Consider the following 25,393-nt stretch of genomic DNA (forward strand, 5'->3'; position numbering starts at 1 on the left):
ACTTAGCATAGTTACATCCACGTTGTTGCAAATGAGAGTAGATATTTGCAAATGACATGTCAGATAAAGGGCTAGTGTCCAAAAATCTATAAAAAACTTACTAAATTCAACACCCAAAGAACAAATAATCTTTTTTTTAAGATTATTTATTTATTTATTCATGAGAATACACAGAGAGGAGAGAGAGAGAGGCAGAGGGAGAAGCAGGCTCCACGCAGGGAGCCCGACGTGGGACTCGATCCCGGGTCTCCAGGATCACGCCCTGAGCTGTAGGCGGCACTAAACCGCTGAGCCACCCGGGCTGCCCAAGAACAAATAATCTAATCAAGAGATGGGTAGAAGGCATGAACAGACATTTCTCCAAGAAGATATACAAATGGCCAATAGAAACATGAGAAAATGCTCAACATCACTCGGCAACAGGGAAACAAATTAAAACCACAATGATATACCACCACCTCACTCTGGTCATAATGGCTAAAATTAGCAAGTCAGGAAAGGACAGATGTTGGCAGGGATGTGGAAAAAGGGGAAACCTGTTACACTGTTGGGAATGCAAACTGGTACAGCCACTCTGGAAAGTATACAGGTTCCTCAAAAAGTTGAAAATAGAGCTACACTATGACCCAGCAATTGTACTACTGGGTCAGTAGTCTTTGGGTCTTTACTCCAAAGATACAAACATAGTGATCTGAAGGGGCACCAGCACCTCAATGTTTATAGCAGCAGTGTCCACAATAACCAAACCAGGGAAATAGCCCAGATGTCTTGCTGTTCCTAGGCCTTTTAAGCTGCACTGGCTCCTCTTGCTTCTCTAACATTTCCTAGGTGAACAGAGGTTGGAAACAAGATGCATTCTCTCCACTATAGAGCTATACAAATCGAGACAGAGAGGGAAAGGAATTTGTTCAGATGGGGTGGGAGAGGAGGAGAAGAGGCAACTGAGAAGAATTCACTTGGGAAGAGGGAGGGCCCATCAGGATACTTGTGGTTGCCATGACAGAACATATTGGCTCATGAGGCTGGAAATGTCTCTGAATCAAAGTATTAGCCACAGGGACCAGGCCTCAGGACTTAGAACTGGAGACCCTGACACCAGGATCTTAGGTTCTCTCTCTGCTCCTCTTTGCTTCTCTTTGTGTGTTGATCTTGCTCTCCCTCACTGCAAACATCTGGGAGAAGACCTAGCCGCTTGCAGCCCCAGCTTGGCCAGGGGAAAAAAACGAACCCTTTCCTTGAGGCTGCCTATATTCACCCCAGGGAAGGGACAGGACCCATGGCTCAGGTCATGTGCCCACGGCTTAGTTGAATCACTGGTGTAGGTGAGGAGAAAGCCTCTGGACTTCCCCAGGCAATCCACCCTACAGAGAGGGATGGGAAGAATATAGGCAGAGGGTAGTTGCGGCGGCGCGTGTGCACACACGCGTGCGTACATGTGTATGTGGTGCGACCTGTCAAGACTGTGGCATCACGGGGGGGTGGGGGGGTGAGCAATGTTGAGGAGCAGCAGCAGCAGCAGCAGCAGGATCACATCCTCCCTGGGCTCTAGCGGCTTCTTGGAGGCGGGTCAGCAACAGTTGTCATGGCAACAGCCTTGATGGGAGGATCTTAAGGAAAAGACTGAAGCTGGAATGTTTTGAGTATTTGCCTATAAATGAGCCTGTCTCTTGCTAAGAGCCAAAGGAAGACAAAGCCCAGCTTCTTGGGTCATTTCAGTCTGCGTTGAGCGGTTGGCGATGGTACAGATGGAGTCCAGTTTGAGTTTCCCTCCCTGAGATGAAGGAGGTGGCCACAGGACTCTTCTAAAGCAATCGTGGGAACCGCATGCAACCACCTACCTGAACCTGTGCCCTATTGTCTACCATGGAGTATTGTTCCTCAAGGTATCACAAGAGCATGCTTTGTTCCCAACAAACACTTAGGCAGCTCACAGGCAGGGACTGCTTTCATACACAACATGCCCCTCCAGCGAGCCTACTGTTCCGCCTCCAGTCCAGCCAGGGCTTGCTGAAGTGGACACTGGCCGCCCCAACAAAGGTCACCTACATGGTGAGGCTCCTGGCCTTTGGCTTTTATCTCCATTGGTTCAGCTTTCCCTCCGGTCATCCTAGGAGGAAACAGGGCTGGTGCTTTTACAATTTTCATTTGAAAGATGAAGAAACAGTGGTCAGAGAATCCTGGCCTCAAGAGAAACTTGAAACCCCACTCTGCCTAGCCCTGTCCACCCTCCTCTCCCATCCCTAAGGGATAGGATGAGGCCAGGCCTGATTGAGTACCTGGGGCAGGGGGCAATGCTCTAGGCCTCTGTGATGGGAAGGGTTCCCCTTGGACTCTTTCTCATGTCCAGGGACTTCCCTCCCTGAGTAAGCATGAAGGATATAGAATGAACCTGCTTTGCATAAATCTTGGACAAAAATTCTTGCTCACTTTTCCTCGGCATGCTTTTTGTGGGATGCACCTTTCTTTACTATAGGAGTGTTAAGTCATTCTGGGATTCAGGAGAAACAAAAAACTGACTCCCTACATGAGCCTTCAGCCTACATTTAGGGGTCTTTTATAGGGCAGCCTCATCTACCAGGGCAGATACACATCAGTAATAAAGAGCTTGCGTTTCATCTGTCTCCGGATGGGGTAGGGCTGGAGGATGTGAAGTCTCTGGCTAGATCCTGTTATTCTGTCACATCACACACTAGAGATCTGCCCAAGGTCCCACTGCTATGAAAGGTAGAACTGAGCTGGAGCTCAGCCTTTGGAGCCAAGTCCCCATCTCTTCCCTTCTACCCCTTCTAGTCTTGAGACAATGCCAAGCCAAATGGTCCAGCAGCCTTGGGCATTCCAGGAGGAGCTGTGCACATTGGTTCTGGGTTCCTGCTGGGGTCACCAGTCCATGATGGATGAGCTCCACATTCAGTCATCACATTCCTGCAGGTGCCCTGGGAAGCAGGGTGCACGTCACCCAGAGAGCTCCCGCAGCTTTTGGTTCTTTCTCCAGAGCCTGATACTGGTATGAGCTAAAGTCCTCGTTCTGAGATTGCTTGAAGGAGGCAATTTGTTCTATACCTAACTTTCCTTCCCCCTCCGTCCCTGTCCACCTTCCTTTTATCCTTCCTTCCCTCCCTCTCTCCTCCCATCTCCTCACTCAAATTTAAGCAGATGCATCCCTGAAGCATACGATCTATTGTCTCCTGTAGGTTAAAAAGCATCAGAAAACAAATACTTCCCTAGTTGAAAGCCATGCTGAATTATTCATAGACTAAATCTACTGCAGATTTCAGAGTGACTTTTATTCAAGGTTGAAGCTCTGTGCCTCCGTGTGAAAGGATTGTTGACCACGCCCAACATAGCACAGCCTTCCCCAAGCTCATCCCAAGTCCATTGTACCATATCCTCTTTTGCCTCTTGCCCTGACTGTGGTATATACATAGACCATTCTCTCCCTGGTGTGACAGAAACTTCTGATTGTCCACCAGTGGTCCATTCTCTTCTTTTTCCTCTTAGTTTTAGCTTGAGAGATGACTACTTAGTCAGAGCCTATATTGTCCAGCTTCCCTTGCAGTCAGGAGTGGCCATATGACGAAGTGGCCAGTGAGGTAGAAGCAAAAGTGACATAAGCAACATCTATGGGAGGAAATTGTTTGCCTGCTATGTCTTCTTTTTTCCTGGAACGTGGAGGTGGTGCTGGTGAGTTAACTTTGATCACACAAATGAAGAAAACACCCTAGAAGATGACAAAGTGAGATAGAAGGAAGCTAGGCCCTGGACAACTAGTACCATGGGACCGTCTACCCATCCTGGACCACTTGCTTGCCCATGCACTAGAACATAAGAGAAAAATAAGCCTCTTCTCAGTCTTGTACTCATTCCTAAAGCTTTGGCTTAGGTATCACTTTCCTAGGAAGCTCTCTTTGACCTTCCCTGGACCAGCACTTCCTGGGAGCTTTCACCTATGCCTTCACTGGAGCGCACATCAGAGAATCCTATAAAGACTTGTTGGCATGTTTGCAACACACACACACACACACATACACACATGCACACACACACTGTACCTGGCCCAGCCTGGGAATGCTTTGAGGCAGGGACCACAATCTTACCTGCTCCTTTTTCTCAGGCTACAGGCACTTACTAAATGTTGACTAGATCAATGGTAGTGCCATACATCTGCATTGTGCCTTGGTTCTCACCTACAGGGATTTTAAGCACTTCCTCATGCTTAACCCCAAGCAAAAACTAAAGACCAATTTCCATTCTTCTCTGTCTTCCTACAAACACACCCAGGACTTTCTTCCATGTCCAGTCAGCTAGGCCAGGCCCCATGAAGGAGTGCTTCCCAAGGGTGATAGTTGACTATGGCCAAAGTGCAGCTCAGTGCTAGACCCCAGTCTGTGACTTCTGTTATCAGATGAGCTTCACCCAAATGTAAGGCCTGGTGGTGTTTTGATCAGGTCCGTGAGGTATAGCAGGAGTTACCCTTCCTTGATTATCTTTGCCTTGAAAACCTGGGTAAAAGGGGTGGGTGTGGTGGAAATCTATGCATCACATTTAATTGGAAAAGGTGTGCAGATTCTTTTATGATTTGTTTTCAGTTTACCTACAACTATGAAGGTCTATTTACAAATCTGGGGTGGGGCAGCCCTGGTATATTTCTCTGGTCACTATGTAGATGGAACCACACACTATCCAACATCCCAAGGCTTTGGCAGCTGCTCTGAAAGATGGGCCTCTGGCCTCCAGCCAGCCTTTCCTTGAAGATACTTCCCAAGAGCATTGACCTTGGCAACACTAAGATGCTGCTGTTTTTATTAATGCTTGCCTGCCTTCCTTCTTTTCTTCCCTCCCTCCCTCCCTCTCCATCCCTCTCTCCCTCTCTCTCTTCCTTCCTTCCTTCCTTCCTTCCTTCCTTCCTTCCTTCCTCAAACCATTCTTTGGAGTTCTTTGTACAGACAGCAACCTTCATTGTGACCTGAGGGTTCAGAAGAGCACAGTCTGCCTGCCTCACCCCCCATCAACCTCAGTTTTGGGGACCAAATGCACAATATCATCACATTCCCAAACAAATCTTCAAATATGCACACTTGTGATTCTGCTGCCCAGAAGGCTCAGAAATAGTGTCAGTTTTCCAAGGGCTCAGTGGGTCTAGTGACCTTCAGCCTGGGGTATGAGCAGGTTGTTAGGGATTGAATTTGCCCCAGAGCAGAGGAATGTATCCTTGAGCCAAAAAGGAATAAGAATGGTACTTCTGAGAAGGAGAGCGCCTCAGAAGGGGGCATCAGACCCCACATCTGCTTCAGGCATGTCCTTTACCATGACAAGGAGATTATAGTGGTTTACTCCCAAGCATTTGAGCTAGAATCCCACACATTTGTGGAGAGATATAAAAGGCTGAGCTCCCTAGGGCACAGACTCTGATGGATTGTATTCACATTTCTTCCCTAGTGGAGCATGGGGTGAAGTGGGGGCAGAGGGGAGGCCACCCTCAAAAAAGCCATCAAAGAAGGGAGTCCTCTGGCATCATTAATGCCCTGGGCACACCCCTCATGGGTTCACATTAGTTAATACAAGGTCACCATCCCAAAGTTTGTGTTCACCTTACTTAAACGTGTTCAGGTGTCATAAAATGTGGAAGTCATGGATCTTTGCAATCTTAAGCTTTAAAATACTCAATATGTGTTGGTTTTAAATAGTCACTCATTTATACTACATTCTCATGTAGATATCCAGAAGCATGCACCAAGGTCTTAAGAAAAACATCACTGGGGCTAATCTAAAATTAAGACAGTTCTATATTTTGACTTAATTTTGTCTATGAATTGGGACAAAAACTGCCTTTATTCGGCTTTGGTGGGGGTAACCTCAGGAGCTCAGTTGAGGGTCAGTGGCCCCACCCTAACTGACTGTTAGGGTCTGTGATTTGGATGGAGCATGGGCACCTCCAGCCAGCCTCTCTGCATGCCTCCCAGCACGTTTTCTCCGGGTGAAGTTAAGAGAAATCATACAGCCAACAGTGCTTTTTTTAGAAGCACCGATTTTTTAAAAAATGATGAGATTAACAATAAAAGCTATCTATTGAGCTCATGCTACATGCCAAGCATGATGCTATTTTTTCTTCATACTTTATCTCATTTTCAGGACAAACTGTGAGGTACTTATCATTATTGTCCCCACTTTACAGACAAAGAAACTGAGGCTCAGAGAAATGGTATAATTTGCCTAAGGTGATCCAAAGGCCTGACTCTACAGTTTTAATCATTACACAATTTTGTAAGAGGGCTGGTTCTCAATGATATGAGCAGAAATCAGGTTCTTCCACTATGGGAAAGGCTATGTGCTACCCCCACATCTGATGGTCCTAGAAAAACACTCCTGATCCTTGCACTCCATTGTAGGGAAGGATCTGAACGGGAATTAAATTTAAAAAGACAACAAAATAAGGTGTCTGAATTTCTGTCTTTTGTCTAACACAAGTCTGGTTTTGCAACTCTAAACGTTCTAAATCCCTCAAAGTTAAAGACTTCAGAAATTTTATCTCCTAGTGTTTGGTTACAGCCTCTTCTGTAAGGTATAACAATTTGACAGAGCCAGTATCATGGGGGTGCAACTCATGTGGTCACAACTCATGTGGTCACAAGAGGCTTGTGCGGGGTTCAGTGCTCTACTGTAGCTATCTTAAAATTGTTGATAACATTTTTAAAAAGATTTTATTTATTTATGAGAGACACAGAGAGAGAGAGAGTGAGAGAGGCAGAAACACAGGCAGAGGGAGAAGCAGGCTCCATGCAGGGAGCCTGACACAGGACTTGATCCTGGGACTCCCGGATCATGCCCCAGGCCGAAGGCAGGCACTAAGCCCACTGAGCCACTCGGGGATCTCTGTTGATAATATTTAAATGAGAGGTATACATTTTCACTTTGCCCTGGGCAGTGTAAGTTATGCAGCCAGCCCTGTCATCCAGGAGATAAAAGAGATGTATTTTGACATCAAGTAGATGTGGCCATGAACTGCCCCGTAGCCAAAGCTGGCATGCCTTCGATACTCCTTTGTCAATTCCCTCTTTGTGTGGCGAGTAAGTGACCACAGGAAGCCACACAAAGGAAATGTCCACTCCTCCACCGTGTAGCAAGAGCTGGTGTTGAGTGGCACCTGGGTGGCTCAGTGGTTGAGTGTCCGCTTTTGACTCAGATTGTGATCCCGGGGTCCTTGGATTGAGTCCTGCGTCAGGCTCCCCACAGAGAGCCTGCTTCTCCCTCTGCTTATGTCTCTTCTGCCTCTCTCTGTGTGTCTCTCATGAATAAATAAATAAATAAATAAATAATCTTAAAAAAAAAAAAAAGAGCTGGTGTTGATGGCAGAACAGGAGCTCAGCGCTGACCCCATCAGAAGAGTAGAAGGGAATTGAGAGAGAGGGACCCCTGAGCCTATTTGAAAATCCCAGGAGAATGGGGAAAGAGAGCTCTGGGTTCCTTGAGTTTGGGTTTGTCTGATGCCCTCCTTGACTGATGACAAGTGGTCTGATTTTAATGCTTCTGACATGAATATGTCCTTCTGATTTCCAGTTGGAGTTGGGAGCCTTTGGTACCTCCTGTTTTGAAGCCCAGCCACTGAACAACCACACCATTGGAAAGGCTCTGTTTAAACAGGTGGGGTGAGGCTGGGGTGGAGTGTAGTAGGCACATGGTGGGGGCAGTAACTGGCTCCCTGCCAAAGGGTGTCTAGAGGTCCTGAAGCCCTGCCTCTGGCTTAGTCATAGTGAAGCCAAAACTGAAGGGCAGAGTTGAGAAGGGGAATTGAGGCCATCTGGTTTAGCTCCTGTCTTCACCCCTGTTTCCAGCTCACAGATACACCCCCACCTTGCTCATTTGGCTTTCTCACTTGTTTATGATTTTTCTAGATGCCCCTACACATTGCCAACATTAAGCTTGCTTCCTAGAAAGCTTCTCTGTAGATGCTGGGTCTTGAGAAGCCATCCTTGCTGTGCCCAGCATCCTGCCCTAAGGTTAATGCTCTCATTAAATATTAGGGAGGGGAAGCGGAGATCCTGGTTCTTAGGCTCTGGCCACCATGCCATTGGCGGGGGGTAAGGGTGAATGGGCCAGTTGGGGGAGGCAACATCTGTGAGACACACCATTTGGACAACACTTGAGATTCATAAAGAATTTGTCTAATCACAAGCACTGGCAGCCCATTTTAAACAACAGGTCCGGGCAGCCCTGGTGGCGCAGTGGTTTAGTGCCACCTGCAGCCCAGGGTGTGATCCTGGAGACCTGGGATCGAGTCCCACATCAGGCTCCTTGCATGGAGCCTGCTTCTCCCTCTGCCTGTGTCTCTCTGCCTCTCTCTCTCTCTGTCTCTCATGAATAAATAAATAAAATCTTTTAAAAAATGTTTTAAAAAAAATTAAATAAACAACAGGTCCTTCTTTGCCAGATTTTCACAATTTCTTTCCTCTCGTTTAGCTGTAACAGGGAGGAAGTCCAAGCTACCCTGAACTATTTGGCTTCGGTGCTAAAGTCAAGGTTTATGAATGATCATTGCTGGGCATCCAGAGACATTTGCTCACTACTTCCCCAAACCCCTTTCCCAGAGTTTGGGGCATTAACTCCCAGAATGCAGTGCTGCTCAGGCGGACTTTTGGCACCCTTCCCCCCCTCCGCTGCCCCGTGCTGTCTCTATGCCATCTGCCCCTAGGGCCTTTCTCTGGCTGGCTCTAAGCTGGCAGCCTGCTTGTGGCCCTGCGTTGTCATGGAGAAGGTTTTAGAAACATATTGTTGGATTGCGGGCGTATTTCTGCCACCTGGAAACAAGTGGGTTTGTAGAAGAGCCACAGTGCAGGGAGGGAGGGAGGGGGGCTCTTGGGGGGCGGAGCTGGAGCCGGTGTAGCTGGCTGTGGCCGAGGGACAGGGGCCTGCGCTGCTGTTCGCTGTTTGGTATTCCGGGCAGGCGGTGCATGCTGCTCAACTTGCTTCTACAGGACTCCTGGGAGCGCGCATCAAACAGAAGGCCACAGACTCTGCAGAAAAGTTTGCAGATTCTAAGAAAATGAACTGCTGTGCAGTCCACTGTTGCAGTGGGGGAGGCGGAGTGAGCTCCCGTTTAGACACACCGATGTGAATTTCTACTTCGTGCAGGCAGAGAAGCTGTGCACACCAGCAGGCTGCCCTTGGCCTGTCTGGGACAGCTCCTTTAGGGCCATCTATTTTTTGCATGAGACCTGGACAGCCCAGCCATCTGGGCATCTCCCTCCTACCTCCACACCCAGTTCCTGAGGGGCTTCTGAAAGCTCATTAAGGGCACCAGTCACCTTGCTGTTTGCTGCTTTGTAGGTCAAAAAAAAAAAAAAAAAAAAAAAACAGTTGTGTATCAGCAATTTCTTATCATTTAGCCAAATTGAAAAGCTTCAGGGCAATCTGGTCCCTGTTGTCAGGATTAGACAATAAGGACGGTAAAAAAAATCAGTAGTAGATTTTCTCTTGCCCCCAAAATACAATCTATTACTTTCTAAATCATTCTAAATTCTAGCATTTTGTGTGCATCTCAAGTCTTCACCTTCCAAATGATGCACCTGCTAGCAAACATGCCCTCAAAGTTACAAGGCATACTGGCTTTCCCTTGGGCTCTGTATACTTTTTCTTCTGCTCCTTGAGGTAGAAACTAGATCCATTCTAATGCCAACTAGAGAAAAGATTCCAAAAGTACCTTTGATTGGATTCCAAGGATCTTTTAACTGCTTTGATCACTGGCAGAAGAAACTATACATGTTTTCATTACTTGTACAGCCTTTTCACTAGGAGTTTCGGCGACTTTTGGAAAACCCTTTAGGGTCCGCTTGCCTACCGTTATCTATGTAGACCTGACATGTATGAACTATTAACACGTTTTGAATTGGGACCCAAACAGCAAACCATCACTGTCTAAGGCACCTGTTCTCTCCCTTCTCCTCCCTGGGTCTTATTTCTGCTGCCTTAAGATGGTGCTGGTGAGGGGTTTCTTACCCCTCTATTGAAACATTGACTTATTTAGCCATGCTCAGAGTCACAAGATAGATATCCGCCTGCATTTTTCTATCTATGGCTTCAACCTCATGTATTTCAGCCTCTCCTCCCTTCTTTTTGTCCCTGTCTTTTATTGCTGTGCTCCCACTGCATGTTCTCCTTTCTTGAACAGAGTGATGCTTTTACTGATTTTAATAATCTTTCCTATATCAGCCTTTTCCCCTTCCAAAGCAGCTCACTCTCTTCCTTCCTTGTTACTTGTTTTTGTTTCTTTTAGTGGCTGCAGGAAACAGGAGCCTATGCAGAATTCTCGACCCCCAGATGGCAACGGAGGCACACCATGAAAAGTAAGGCCAGATTTTGGCTGGGCCCATACCAAATAATGAAATGGCTTCACTCCTAATATCCTTTTGTTGTGAATCTCAAGACGCAGGAAGGGCTGGTCTGATTAATGATAATTGATGTATCAGGTGAGATGAAGCTCACTCTACTGGGTTCCCGTTTGCAGGAAGGAGGCAGGTAAACCACTGGACTTTAGCACTCAAACACCTGGCTTTGTGAGATAGTAAAAACAAGCACTTGCCTCTGCGTGAAGGTGTAGCCAATTATAACTGGGACTACTCGGTAGAGGCAACACCCAGAAAGTAAGATATGCAGCTGGCAGCCCAGAGATTATGCTGGGAACCCCCAGCATAATGTCTGGCCAGGGCAGGGGACTGATTCATATCATTCAAATGGAGAGAGGGATGGATGGTGTCTAATTTCCCTTTGAGTTTTGAAATATGATCTAGTGGCCCAGGAAGTAGAAGCCTAGCCCAAATTGACACAAGTTTGTCAAGAAGGAAAGAGTTGCCTAGAAACAAGGAGGCAAGGTAGTAGGAAGAATTTACCAATGGGAGTTAATCACACATGCAAAATGAACTTGATTTGGGCTTGACTTCCAGAGTAGTGACTTTCAAATTTTAAAGAGCAGCACAAATTAACTGGGGATCTTGCAAAAAAGCAGACTCTGAATCAGAAGATCTGGGATGGAGCCCTTCATTTCTAACCAACTCCTAGGTGATGCCAATGCTGACAGTCTGTGGACCATGGTCTGGAGTAGCAGCAAGGTTCTAGAGCAGTGCAGCCCAATGGAACTTACTGCAATGATGGACATATTCTATACCTATGCTGTCCAAGAGGGTGGCTATCAGGCACATGTGGCTACTGAACACTTGAAAGGTACCTAGTGTGATTGAGAAGCTGAATTTTAGTTTCATTTAAATTTGACTAATTTAAATTGAAACAGGCAGATGTGGTTAGTGACTCCTGAATTGGAAAGCACAGGTCTCAGAGCAGTGGTTCTCAAACATAGGCGCACATTGGAATCATTCCAAGGCTTGTTAAAACACAGACTGCAAGGTCCCCCCCACCCCCAGAAGAGCTGATGCCAATCCTGCTGGCCTAGGACAACCCTTGAGAATCTCTGCTCTAGAACATGTACCATCCCAGCTGTGGTAAGCTTCAAGGTCAGCATGAGAGTCTTTCATCTTTTCTCCAGGCAGTGAGCCTCAATATCACCTTAAGTGCCAGCACAACCCGCCAGGTCCAGATGAGGCCTGAGCTTTCTCCTTGCAGGCCTTATGCATGGGCATGGTGGATGGTGATTCAAATGGCTGGCATTGGAAAGCTCCAGGAGGGCCCACTTTTAAACAATATATTTCTCACTGATTCCCAAGAAGTCACAGAACATACTAGTTACAAGCACTTGCTATACAGCCAGATTAACTAAGTCCAAGCCCAATTATGCTCATTACAAGTCATGTGACTTTGGGCAAGTCACCTAAACTTAGTGCCTCGGTTTTCTCATCTGTAAAATTGGAATAATAATAATAATATCATCTACCTCATAGAGACCTAGTGAGGATTAGGTGTTTAAAACAGCTGCACAGAGTAAGTACTCAATATATGCGTTAGTTATCATTACCCACAATCCCAGTGTCTACAAACTGTTCACTTTGGCTATGCGTTTTGCTCACCCTGCAGGTTCTCTTCAAAAAGCAGATGTTCCTGGGAGTCATGTCTCACCTACTCTACTATTTTGCTGAGGGCTCAGGAGGCCTCTAAGGTCCAGTGGGGGCCTCCCTCTAGGGTGTCCAAGGGCAGAAGGAAGGTAACGCAGCAGGAGGGCACTTCACCTCCTCAAGTGCAAGTGAGAGCTGCCATTGGGCACTCGGCCATGCACTTTTATACATCCAGAATGAGGACTCAACTTCAACAAGCCCAGTTCTGCAGCCGTCCTCTAGGCAGCTGTCTGCAGGGCCAGTGGGGCAGGAAAGGATAGCATTTTCTGAGCCTTCTTAGGAAAAGTCATTTGTTGGGGATGAGGCAATGCTAATACACACCCACCTCCCTCCGTCTGCTCCCACATCTGTTCCTACAATGAGCCATCAGCACTTTCCCAGGCTGAGCTAGCCCCAGACCCTGTTTCTCATTTCCGTGTGGCCATAGCAGAGACAGCAGTATACCCCAGAATTTTCTGCCAGGTATCACATCCTGCAGTACTAGTGTGCCTCCCATAACCTCTTCTCCGTGGTTCTGCTAAAGATACTACTGTAGAATTTGGCACCACGGCTGAAACATCCTTTTCCCCAAGAAAGGTGTACATATTTTAAAACATTCCTTCATCTTAGCCATCATTTAGGAAGTCTTAAAATAAAATTTTGAGAAAAGTCACCAGATGTCAATTTTATTGCCAAAAATTTGGTAAACAAGGTAATCCCTCCTTCCCCAACCCCAGGTTACAGCACATTACTGGGGTGGGGGAGCATTATTCCAGAGTCCCTTCCTTTGGATTGGTTGGGGGAATTGCTGCACAGCAGGGGATCCAGACAAGCACAAAGGGCTACCATCAAAGCCTGGTGTCCACCAGGACCAGCTGGCTGACATTCAACCTACCTCATTCCTTCCTTTTCTGCCCAAGTTCAGAATAACAATATCCATGAATTGAGTGCTATTTCCCAGGGGGGCTATGTTGCTTTCCAAGCATTAACTCATTTAACAACTCCCTACCATGTAGGATCTATTGCCTTCCTTTCATAGATGACAAGAAGGGCCCGTGGAATAGCAGGTAATAGTCTGAATAAATCAAGACACTTGCTTCTTTGCCAAACTCTTTGCCTTGAAGGTATGGCTGCCACATGGACTGGATGTTCAGAACTTTGTAGATATTAGTCATTCCATCATGCTGAGATGTTCCGAATGTCAACATTTTGGCATCCAAATTCCATTTCCCAGCCAGTCTGTCACACTAAGTAGGGGAAAGGAGAAGCATAGTGGCAGTATGAAAACCCTCTGTCACCCACATGGCTCATTGCTGGGTTTGTGAAATATGGACACTAGGCTTACGGGCCAGAGCCTGAAGCAGCTCTGGAGCTGGAGGTAGGTGGAATCAATGGACCCATCCCGAGTGGCAGCTCAGTTTCCCCAGAGCTTACCCTTCCCTGGAGGAATACAACTGCAATTTCCCTCCCTCTGAAAGAACACTGATGCTGGAATTGGTAGGTGTGTGTGTGTATGTGTGTGCTCACACATATATTCAAACACAGGAGTAGATGTGGATTTACTGTCTTCTTGACAGTCTTATGAATTGTGCAAGTTTCTGACACAAAAACATGCCACCAATACTGTACTAATGGAGAGGAAGAAAGGCATGAACACTTCAAAATGGAAGCTAATTTAAAAATCACTTTGGACTAAGTCTACACTCATGTGGGACATGACAACCTTTGATATATTAGGAAGTAACAACAGTGCAAACAACGATCACCCTGTTCCTCAAATGGAAAACACCCTCCCCTTCTATATCCTAACATCTGCTACAAAGTCCACTCTCTGTCCCCACCTTGACTTATGGGAAGCCAAAACAGCACCAGGGCCCAGTCTGACGGGACATGTGAAGGGATGGTTGGGGCTGGGAGGAGATGCATATAGAGAAAGCACCAGAGCTCCATGGTATAGCATACATAGGTGAGCAGACCAGGTGTTCTTCTATACAGTCATGTAATCAAAGCATGTGATTGATCATAATACAGCAAAACTGTGCTGCATCAGATGGCCGAAGCCAAATGTATCACATATCACATATAAGGCCTAAGCAACATTCTAGAACTGAAAGTTATCTACTTGGTCCCTGAAAGCCGCTTTCCAGGTCATGTCAAGAAATGCCAGGTTTCCTTGTATTCATCTGCCAAATGCTTCCCTGGGACACGCAGGGTGGAGATGGCAGTCATATGGTAGAGAAAAGGCAAATCTACATGGTAACCTACGGGGCAACCTCAATCACCTGGACGCCTTAAGAATATTTGCTTCACTAACCTTCCTCATCAATGTAGTATTGATCAGAAGTCTCTTTTTGTCGGAACTTTTAAACTGGAAATGCTTCTGAAATGTTAAGTTCCTTGTCTCAGCGCAAGAACAGTTGGATGATGAAACTAGTACCCTCCCTGTTTTAGTGATCTGGGACTCTGCATGGCCTGAGGCTCATTCTCTAGGTTGATGATCATTACTTTTTTTTTTTCTTTTTGGATGATCATTGTGCTGTTTTTGTTAATGTCGTGACAAATAACATTCTTGAAGGTGATTAAGATCACTCTCTCTCTTTTACTGTAATTTAAAGCTGATTAAGTACATGACCTTATGAATTTGACCTGATTAATCATGGCTCCTGGTTAACCAAGGGAAAAAGAACAACAGAGACTGTGTGATAGCTGGTTGGCAGATGGTGTGTCCCCAGGAAACGGAAAAGGCTTGAAGTTTGTGCCTGAAGGACCATCAGGCCTGCCTGTGGATGGATACCAGGGTGGGAAGGTAGTTAAGCCCAGTGGGGACATACAGATATCTGCTCATGACAATGAAGCATAAGTGGTTCCCAGGGTCAGTGATCAGACTTTGTCTTCTCAGCATCAAAAGCAGTGCCTGGCACACAGCAGATATTCAATACAAATTTGTCAAATGAATGGAGGCCTGCCCATCCCATCTATTCTTCACAGATTTCCTCAGATCACCTCATTTGTCCATTATCTGTCCACTCTCTACCTTACCCTTCCCTCCATCTAGAATTTACGTGCCTACCGTGAGGTGCTAAACCATGAGCTATAAGGGATTTGAGAGTAAACAATATATAACCCTGTATGCAAAGTCAGGCACCCCTCCGTTTCATTGGACTTTTAAAGGAGAAGAAATGATAACTGGTGGACTTTACAGAGTAGCCTGAACACAAACTGCATGCTGGTATGCCTTCATTACTCCATCCACTCTTCACCTTTGGCAAATCCCTTGATGATTCAGCCCGGGTGCTTCTGAAGGGAAACGTCCATCTTCCTGTCCAGGCGTGGTGTAGGCATGGGTCATTACCTGAGCAGGATGCTGGGTGCAAGGCTACCTCTACTGAGGACTTCATTTGAAACAGTTTCATCCTGCTTGTTTCCTTGGTAATGAATCAAAGCTTCTTCCAACCCTTCCCACCTTTCCTTACTTCACTTCATGTTCTCTCTTTTTGGAGCCAGGGGATGCTCCAAGAGGGCAAATGGGAAGTTCTGAGGCCACTTCAGCGCTGCAATTTCCTGGATGGTAAGAAAACTTCCAGCAAGGTGCTCTAAGGCCCATGCTAGAATGCTTATAGCAGAAGTTCGCCTCTCTCCACCTACCATCCCCACTGCCCCCAACCCTTTTATTGTCCCTTGCTGTTCAGAATAAGAACCACTTCTCTCTGGTATCACTTCAAAGAGAAGAATACAAAGGAAAGGCCTAACAAAGGATTCTGGAAATTGCACCTCCTCAAAGGGCAACGTGGCCATTTATCCTAGGATATAGAGTTAGGTCTCTATTCTAGAGGATGGTCTGAAATTTAGAACCATTCTTTATGATTACTAGGTTTGACTTCTGTTTTTGCTTTAATTTTACTTAGCTATATGGATTTCTTCTCTTTTCTTTTTTTAGAATCCAAAATCTTTTCCTTTACAAACTGCGTTGTGGTATGTTTGCACTTAATGCTTTTCTCTAAGTGCAAACCTCTAATTTGGTGACATTCAGACTCAGACCTGGGCCTTTGCATCACATGTGACGCTATGATCTGCAATATGTTTTTTCCCCCCTTGGAGGACTCTTTTTTTTTTTTTTTTAACTTTTATTTAAGTCTAATTAGCTGCAATGTGCTTTTTCAGACCATTGCTTTCTGCACTAGATCAAGACAGTACATTACTACTCTCTGGGCATAGTACAGTCACATGATCCTTTCTGTTTATGGCAATTGCACCTGCAGTTCTAAAGTCATAGAACTGAGAAACCATTTTGATTCTGATTCATCTTCACAATGTAGAGGAGGGCCAAAGTCACCATCCCCATTCCACAGGTGGGGAAACCAAAGCACAGAGAGGTGATCTACCCAAAGTCACTCAGTAAGTCAGAAAAAAAACTGAACAAAGGGCAAGGTAAGATCACCTGTGTACCTTTCAGTGCCTTATCCAGAAAACCTGATTGTGGGACGCCTGGGTGGCTCAGCGGTTAAGGCTCTGCCTTCGGCTCAGGGTGTGATCCTGGAGTCTTGGGATCAAGTCCCACATCGGGCTCCCTGCATGGAGCCTGCTTCTCCCTCTGCCTATGTCTCTGCCTCTCTCTGTGTGTGTCTCTCATGAATAAATAAATAACATCTTAAAAAAAAAAAAAAAGAAAACCTGATTGCATCCTTCTCAAATGAATGCATGTACTTTGGAAGAAAGTAGTTTTATGTGTTTTCTATTAAGGTCTCAAAAGTTCTCTAGGAAACCAGGAGCCACAAAGTAAGAACCAGTAAGTCCCAAATTAACCTTTTAGTTAGATGCCCCTGACTCAGACAATACCAATTATTACAGCTAGCTCACTGATTACCAGGATACCGACAAGAAGAAAATTAGAGGGAACAATTCACCCATTCAAGAAATGAACCTTGGCACAGCTCCTGTGTAACACCTAAGTATTGGTCCCTTCTACACAATGCTTTTGTACCTGCTGGCATGCAATTGGGGAAGGGGGTACAGATGGGAGTGTGTATATATGTGTGTGTGTGTGTGTGTGTGTGTGTGTGTGTGTGTGTGTAATACCAGACATTTTGGGGACAATTCTGCCCCGAAGAATACACATGAAACATGTCTAATACAGTAGTTCTCTACCCTGATTCTTTTTTTATTTTATTTTTTGGTAACTTTTATTTCCTGCTCCTGATTTAATGTAAAATGTAATGTTTTCTGTGATGAAGGCGGAGTCAGTGGGTGGATATGGCTGGGGGCTGATTTAGGCTTCATGGGAAGGAAGTATTAAAGTTGCCTGAGGACAACTGGCCTGGTCTTGCGAGTACTCCACCCCGCCCCCCCCAGAAGCTGAATGATCATCTGGTGTGACGCACTGCCCCTTCCAACGCCAGGAATCCATATTCCCAGAAACAAACTAGGCCAATAGCAGCCTTCCTGCCTCCCAACTCCAAGTCAAGAAAGGCACAAATAAGACCAACAAATAATACTGAGGCGGTGCTTTGGATCCAGAAGACCTTGAGGTACCAGAAGAGTACTGATGGCCCCATTTGGCCAGTAGGAAAAGTGAGGCAATGGAGAGACAGATTCAACACTTTTGGCAAAGGTGAGAGGGAACCAGGAACTTAAGGGGGACATTCTTTTTTCCTCATGGGGGGGCGACGGGGGTGGGGAGCAGAGGGTGGAGGAGGGGAAGATATACTACCAACAGTAGCGACCACAACTCACAACAGCAAAGTGGCAATGCTTGCCATCACAGGAAATTACCCTCAGAGCAGCCAGGATGGATCCTTCACAAAGGGAATCCTAGCTCCAGGCTCACTGGGCCCACCACCCTTGGGACTGCATCCAGGGCTGGAGATTTAGGCAGGATTGGCCTGGGCAGGCACATAAGGTAGCTCTGCTTCTTAAGGCATGGCTGCTGTCTTTCGAGGAGTGGGCTCCACACTGGGAGGTGGGCATCAGACACTGCCTCCCCTGAAGCTACCCTGCAAGAAAGCAGAATCGGGCGGAACACTGCTGCCTAGGGAACTCATCTCCCCAGGGGCTAGGGGCTTCCACTAAAGTGAACAGCATCAGTACACCAGCCGATTTCTTGTGTCACTTGGGAGAATAAGGAGAGAGAGGGGAAAAAGACACAAATTGATCATTATTTGCAGGATGATTGTCTAACTGGAAAGCCTAGGGGAATCAACCAAAAAAGTATCAGAACTAAGCCCAGAATTTGCTCAAGTGGCAGATTAAACTTCAAGCATACAAAAATCAATCGCTTTTGGGGTCACTTGGTGTGGCCTAACACCTTGGAACAGCTGTGCTTTTCTGCGAGGCCGCCAAGCTTTGTGCAACTTGCCATTATTTAAAAGGATGGAGGTGAGCCAAGGAGACACCGCCTCAGCTGCAGTAACCAATGTCACCCCAGACACCAATAGGCGACAGGTGCCTGGGCTGACTGCTGCCCAAGGGAGCCGCCACCTCTGCACCTTCTCCTACAGGGGTCCTCCCCCAGTCCCGACTCAGCTCCCCTCTCCCAGCTCTTTTTCTATTCCAACCCTTGGTGAGGGCCGCTGCGGGAGCCACGGAGGATGGATGTGGTCAGAGATTGTGCTATGTCATTTCCAAATGAAGTGAGTTTTTAAAAAGGCGGTGAGCTGGCAGGTCTCAAATCTGTCCCCTCATTGCCTCATTGGTAGGGAGCCTGGCGAGGCCGCGGGGCTGGGCCTCCACTAGAGACTTCCACAGTCTGGTCAAAAAGGCCAAGGGAGGCCCCGAAGGGCTGAGGGTGGCAGCCTGGCCAGCTCTGGGCGGCGGTCATTTGCGGTCGAGGCTGGCGTGCAGCTGGGCGTCCCGCACCATGCGGTCGAAGGAGCGCGTGTTGGTCTCCTCGCGAACCTTCTCGCGCACGTGGAAGGAGGCCCGGGCCGTGGACCGGGCGCTCTCCAGCGCGCTCCGTCGCTCCCGGGACAGCTGCTCGCTGCGCTCCAGCTTGCGCCCGATGGCCTGCAGCAGCTCCCGCCGGCGGCAGTCTTCGTCCCTCTCCACCTTCTCCTTATTGGCGCGCTGGGCCCGTTCCTTCTCCAGCCTGCTCTGGCCCACGCGCCGCGCCTTCTGCTGCACCGCTTCCTCGGCAGCCTGCATGGCGTGCTGCAGCCGCCGCTCCCCCGCGCGGGCCAGCGCCTCCAGGTGCGCCTGGTGTTCGCGCTCTCTGCGCTCGGCCACCTCCTTGGCCCGCCGGCCCTGCAGCTCCTCCCGCCGGGCCCGCTCCCGCAGCTCGCGGGCGCGCTGCTCCACCAACTGCTCGTAGTTCTCCTGCGCGCGGCCCAAGCTGGCCTCCAGGGAGCTCCGCAAGCCCTCGCGCTCCGCGCGCTCCTGCCGAGCCCGGCCTTGCAGCAGAGCCTCGTGGCGCGCCCGCTCCGCCCGGCTCAGCTCCCGCTTCTCCCGCTGCAGCTGGCCCTCCTGCCGCTGCTTGGTGCGGGCCGCGCGCTGGGCGCGCTCCCTGCGGGCCAGCTCGGCGCGCTCGCGCCCCTCCTGCAGGCCCTCCTCCCGCTGCTTCAGGTTCTGCTCCTGCTGCAGCTTGCGCAGCCGATCCTCCCGGGCCGCGCGCTCCACGCGTTCCCGCCGCAGCAGGCCCTGGCGTTCGGCCAGCTCCCGCCGCCGCTCCTCGCTGCGCTCGCACTGCCGCTGTCGCCGCCGCGCCTCTTCGCGCTCTTCGCGGCCCCGGCGGCCGCGCCGCTCCTCCACCTGCGCGGCCCAGGCCCGGCGGCCCTGCTCCAGCGCGCGCTGCTTCTCCCGCTCCTCGCGCTCCCGCCGCTGCTCCGCCCGCACGCGCTGCTGCTCCCACTGGCCGTGGGCGGCGGCGCGCTGCTCCAGCAGCAGGCGCTCCTCCTGGTGGCGCGCCAGCATCAGCGCCGCGATCTTTCGGTCGCGGTCCGGCACCCCACGCAGGCCTCGCTCGGCGCGCACTTGGCGCACGATGCGCTCCACGTGCTGGGCGGTCTGCGGGGAGTGGCTCAGGTCGCCCAGGCTGAAGCTGCGGCCCGTGAGCGGCGCCAGGGCCAGGGCGGAAGGGCGGCCCAGCGGGTTGGGGGCGGAGGACGCGGAGCCCGCAGGGCAGCTGTTCCGGGCCAAGGCCCGCGGAGGCCAGCGCAGCTCCCGCAGGCTCTCCCCGCTGAAGGACGAGGACGACGCGCCGGACTCGGAGCTGAGGGCGCCCTCGCGCCGGCGGGACAGCGAGTCCAGCGAGTGGCTCTTCCTGCCGGCCCGCGGAGCGGCGGGCGGAGGTTGCGTCCGGGCGGGGGACGGGCTGGAGGATGCCTTGCGGGTGGCACGCGGCGCGGGCGAGGCCGGGAGACTGGCGCTGCTGCTGCTGCTGCTGCCGCCTGCGCTGGGGGCCGGGGCGGGGGCGGCGGCGGCGGCGCCCAGCGGCGTGAAGAGGCGCCGCTTCTCCTCGCGCACGATGCGCTCGCGCTCGGCCCGGCACTGCTGCAGCTTGGCGCGCCGCTCCGCCTCGTAGGCCTCGTACAGGCCGGTGGCCACTCGCATGGAGCGGCCCGGGGCCTCGCGCACCAGGTCCGCCAGCGCGCGCGGCAGCAGCTCCACCGGCTTGACGGCGCAGCGGGCGCAGGCCTCCAGCGAGCGGGGACTGGTCAGCACGTAGCGGCTGCCCTCGGCCTCCGGACAGTCGAAGTTGAAGAGGTCGAGGTGCAGCAGCGGAGACTGCTCCCGCCGCCCGCCTTCTTCCGCGGCGCTCGGGGCTTCAGCCTTGTGGGGCTGCGCCGCCGCCGCCGCCGCCGCCGCCGAGGCCGAGGCCGAAGCCGAAGAGGCGGCGGGCTGCTGGGCGTCGGGGGGCGCGGACGCAGCGGCTCCATCGCCGCCCGACCCTTCAGGCTCGGCTCCCGCCTTTTCCTCTTCCGACACGGGGTCTACCATGGCTGGGCCCTGTCCTTGTGTGGAGTCCCTGAGGGAGACAAGGGGGGACACCGAGGAATACATGAGCAGCCCCGCCGCCCCATTCATATACACCCCCTCCCGATTTAATCCGCTTTGGGATTAGACGCAGAGGTCCAGGGGAACGTAAATCATAATACTGCTGCCCTGCAAACCCAGGCGGGGGCGGGGGGCGGGGGCGGGGGCGGGAGAGGGCGGGTACTGGTGCAAAGAGGAGAGCCTCAACCTCCCCCAGCCGGTGTGCGGGCAGGAGTCTGGGGCCCGGCTCCCCAGGGCGCCGGGCCCGCTGGATGCATCTCCTTCCTGCTGCAAGTGAAGATGAAAAGATCGCGGTGCAGGCAGTAGCCGGCCAGGGAGGCTGTGGAGGATTCCCGGGAGGATTAGTGTATTTGTTTGTAGCTTAGGCGGGGATCGGGGATGCAGCTTTGCAGGAACAAAAACGGAAGAGGCCTGTTCATCCTCAAAGTGCATTGCTGCGAGGACCCCATTTGCCTAGGGAGGAAGTTTATTTGGGATTGGGCTCAGAGGCCCCGTGATTTGTATGATAAATTTACATGATCTATAGTGTATGATTTCCCCCCTGCCAAAGGACACCGCGGCCTGGGGCTGATGGAAGGTCGGAGAGAAATGCCTCAATTACAAAAGGCCTCCCCGGAGAGGTGTTCGATTCTCGTTCTGTCTTTTGGGCAAGGCTTGCTGGAGCTGTGCTCGTCCCCCACCATCCCCACCATCCCCACCCCCGTCCTCGCTGTTTTCTGGGGATGGAGAAGGTGCCTGGGTCCTCTCAAATGCGCTCGGTTCCCTCCAAATCTGCAAGTGCTAAAGGCACCATCCACCCCAATCTCGGCTCGCTCACCTGCCCCCCTGGGTGCCCTCCGAGTGCCCCTACGTATCCCAGCGAGGAGGGCTCCGGGGACCCAGCTAGCCCGGCCACGCCAGTGCCCGCCGCTCCCGGGTCCCCGGGCGGGTTCACTCACCGCACGTCCCGGGCTCGAGCCCCGCGCCGCGGGCTTTTGTTCGCAGCTCGCCGCTCTCCCTTGCGCGTCTTCAGTCCCCGCGCCCGCGGGGTCGGATCACCGCCGGCTGCAGCCGCGGTAGGAGCCCCAGCTGCCACCGCCGCCACCGCCAGCGTCTCTCCATGGGGCCTGCACACATCCCGGACGCTGCGTACCCGCGGGAGGAGGAGTGCGACAAGGTCTCCCTAAAATAACGCGGCTCTGCTCCCTTCCCTCACTGCTTCTTGAAAAAGGAAGCCGGTTTCCATCGCTGCTGCATCCCTCGCGGTCTCTCCAACGGTAAAGGCACCGCAGGTCTGGCGACGCCCCCGGCGCCTCCTGGTGGACGTTCCGGGGTGCTGGCTTGTTTGCTTAGTGGGCGAAGAAGAGAAATAAATACCTATTTGGTGGAGATGGAGATATATCCCTCTCTCTATATATCATATATATATATATATATATATATATATATACACACACACACACATATATATATATATATATTTGGGGGAGGTGGATCTATATATATATTTGGTGGAGATGGATATATATGTTTTTGGTAGAAACGGATATATATATTTGGAGATGGATACACACACACACTTGATGGATATGTTCACTGAGAAAAAGCTATTCTATAAGTACCTTATCTGGGTAGAATGAAGGAATAGCTTGTCTTGTTTCTCAAGGAGGACTGAAACACATATAAACTTGATGGTAAATAATTGGATAGAAATATGGTTCCTAATCCAAACTATGACTTTTTTTTTTACTTTTTTTTTTTTTTAAGAAAACTAAGAACATTAAGATAGGTTTGAGACAGGCAGAAAATGGGTGACTAATGATTCATGCAAATTTGGGGGACTTCCTGGCTCCAGATAATACACATTAGAACCAGTTAGTGCCATTTAAAGAATGTTATCGTGAGACCCATCCTCCCCACTTTTTTTCCTTTTGGAGTGGTAGTGGCCATGGAAGATGGAAAGGAGGTCGACTAGAGGGAGGAGCTTGGCAGGTGGGTGGGACATAACATTAGAGAGCATGGTGAGCTACCTTAATAACCTTGATGTCAGGTGGTGAGCAGCAAGTGAAGGATTGAAAGCAGGAAAAGTGACATGATCTGATTTATATTTTTGGGAATATAGCCCTAGCAACAATGGAGTGAGGGCTTGGGAGGGGGGGAGGTCAACAGGAGGTGGGAAGCCTTGTTAGCTGGACACCATAAAGCAGGAAAGATTGGAACTTGAGGGGGAAGAGCAGCAGGAGGAGTGGGCCTGATTGACCTGGGGGTGGGGGATGTACAGATTCCTGAAATCAAAAAGGAATATTCAAAAACAGCATGGCCCTGGGGGTGTTAGCAGCAGTGAAGGGTCAGGGATGATCTCCTGGAGCAATGAGGTAGCTGGGTGCACCCAGTGAGAGCATGGACCCGGAGAGAGGATTAAGTGAAGTGGAGGGCCTGAGAAGGAGAGGTTCCTTTTTGGACCACCTGAGTGTGGGGTGGAGCTGCCCAGCTGGTGGAGTCATAGTCAAGGACATCATTGCCCTATACACAGTTCCTAAAACCAGCAGTGGGAGAAATCACCTAGGAAAGGCAGGAGTGACAAGGGAGGCAAGATGATGAGGCTACTAAAGGAAAAGGAGTCCACGAAGGGGACCAGTAAGGAAATGCAGGAGAGCCTGGTAACATCAACAAAAACAGCTTCAGTATTGTATGGGGGCTAATGCCAAGCTGCAGGAAGTTGAGGTTAGGGGAGGTGAGAAAATGAGCATTCCTGACTCTTGACATTGGGATGGATAAGAGTGTTAGGAACAGTGAAGGGCTTGAGATCTCACCCTACTTACATTCTGTTTAACAGGCAGAAGCCTGCTAGGTTCATAGATGGTGGCAGAAGACAAGTGCCTCCCTGGACAGAAACGAAGGACTTGGTTACTCCTGACACTGCAGAGGGCACAAGCTTCATGTTTCTGTTGACTCCCCTTGTGCTCAACTCCCACGGGGCAGTGGAGAGATGGGCCCAGATTCTACATTGAATGGGTTTGTGTCACACGTGAATGACTCTACTAAGCTTAGTAAATCTTAATCTTCTAATGGGGGCGGCTACTAACAAACATGTTCAACCTTGGCCCTCAGAGGAAAGACAATATCTTCATTATCCCGAGCAGAAAGCACGTCTTCCTCTGACCTGGAGGGAGACTCTGTCTTCCAGGGATGTTTGCTGTACACACGTCCTTGGAAAAATAGTCCAGAATAAAAGCTTTTACGAGACAGGCAGAAATGCCACAGAGAGTTGCTCTGAATAGGAAAAAGGAGCAATTGGTCAGGTGGCCGGTAAGAGGTGGCGCTGGCATTCGGTCCTGGCTGTCTCATCCCAAAGTGAATGCCATGCTTTGTGTTTCCACGAGTAAAGTACCTAAAGATGTGGAGTTAGGTGCAGAGGAGTGGGCAAGCCGAGCTCTCCAAACCTTGGTTTTCTCCTCTACGTAGAATCCCATTCCATTGCCTACCTCAAAGATTAATAATGTCCGCTATGTAAGTGCCACCTCTGTCATTGAGTAGGAACAGTAATAGCTACCTACCTTCCAGGATTGTTGTCAAAACTGGAGAGATATATGCACAGTACCTAGACCAATATACTGTCAATAAGTGGTGATAAAATAGTTACCATTTTTTAAAAAAGATTTTATTTATTTATTCATGAGACACACACACACACACGCAGAGGCAGAGACACAGGCAGGGGGAGAAGCAGGCTCCATGCAGGGAGCCCGACATGGGACTCGATCACGCTCTGGGCTGAGGCAGCACTAAACCGCTGAGCCACCCAGGCTGCCCAAAATAGTTACCATTAATTTTGATAAACCTCATCTTATAGGTGTGGTCAAAATCAAGAAGGAAACATATCTAGGATCTGTAACTTTTAAGGGGAAGCCCAACGAATGTTCCACCTTTGATTAAGGAATGATTCATCAACTGGGAAGGTCATAGGAACAGAAGGCATGAAAAGGGGACCCTCAAAATGGGACTGATCTCTAGCGGGCCACTTTAGCAGAACTGAATGGCAAACAGTGGGAGGTACCAGTGAACAGTAAGATATCTCTCACCTCTCAACTTTAAGTGTCTTGGACATTTCAGGAGTTGGGTTTCAAACAGGTTAAGTACTGATTTCTTTCAGGTTGGGCATCCTAGCCTGCCAAAGATCAAAGGTGTTAAATCCAAGGTTATTTTGGCACCCAGTAAAGATAGGAGCCCCGTTTGGGAACATGCACCTGCTCCTTGTGGATGAGGTAGCACGCATGGTGGCGAGGAAGGTGGGCTTAAGGGTCATACAGATTAAGCATTCAAAGGCCAGCTCAATCAGGCTGTACGATTTGAGACAAGTTTCTTAGCTCTTCTGAGCCTCACCTTCCTCAAAAGAG

At 49.7% G+C, this 25,393-nt stretch overlaps 1 protein-coding gene across 1 annotated transcript; it reads right to left on the reverse strand.

Moving 5' to 3' along the window:
* Positions 1-12,690: 12,690 nt before the first annotated feature.
* Positions 12,691-22,286, reverse strand: CCDC177 (coiled-coil domain containing 177). The gene is made up of 2 exons (XM_072761817.1): positions 21,956-22,286; positions 12,691-20,988 (listed from the first exon to the last, which is right to left on the reverse strand). The coding sequence occupies exon 2, from the start codon at positions 20,958-20,960 to the stop codon at positions 18,843-18,845; it is 2,118 nt and encodes a 705-aa protein (XP_072617918.1). The 5' UTR covers positions 20,961-20,988; positions 21,956-22,286; the 3' UTR covers positions 12,691-18,842.
* Positions 22,287-25,393: the final 3,107 nt, after the last annotated feature.

This window comes from Vulpes vulpes, chromosome 6 (genome assembly GCF_048418805.1).
Source record: "Vulpes vulpes isolate BD-2025 chromosome 6, VulVul3, whole genome shotgun sequence".
NCBI classification, from domain to species: domain Eukaryota; kingdom Metazoa; phylum Chordata; class Mammalia; order Carnivora; family Canidae; genus Vulpes; species Vulpes vulpes.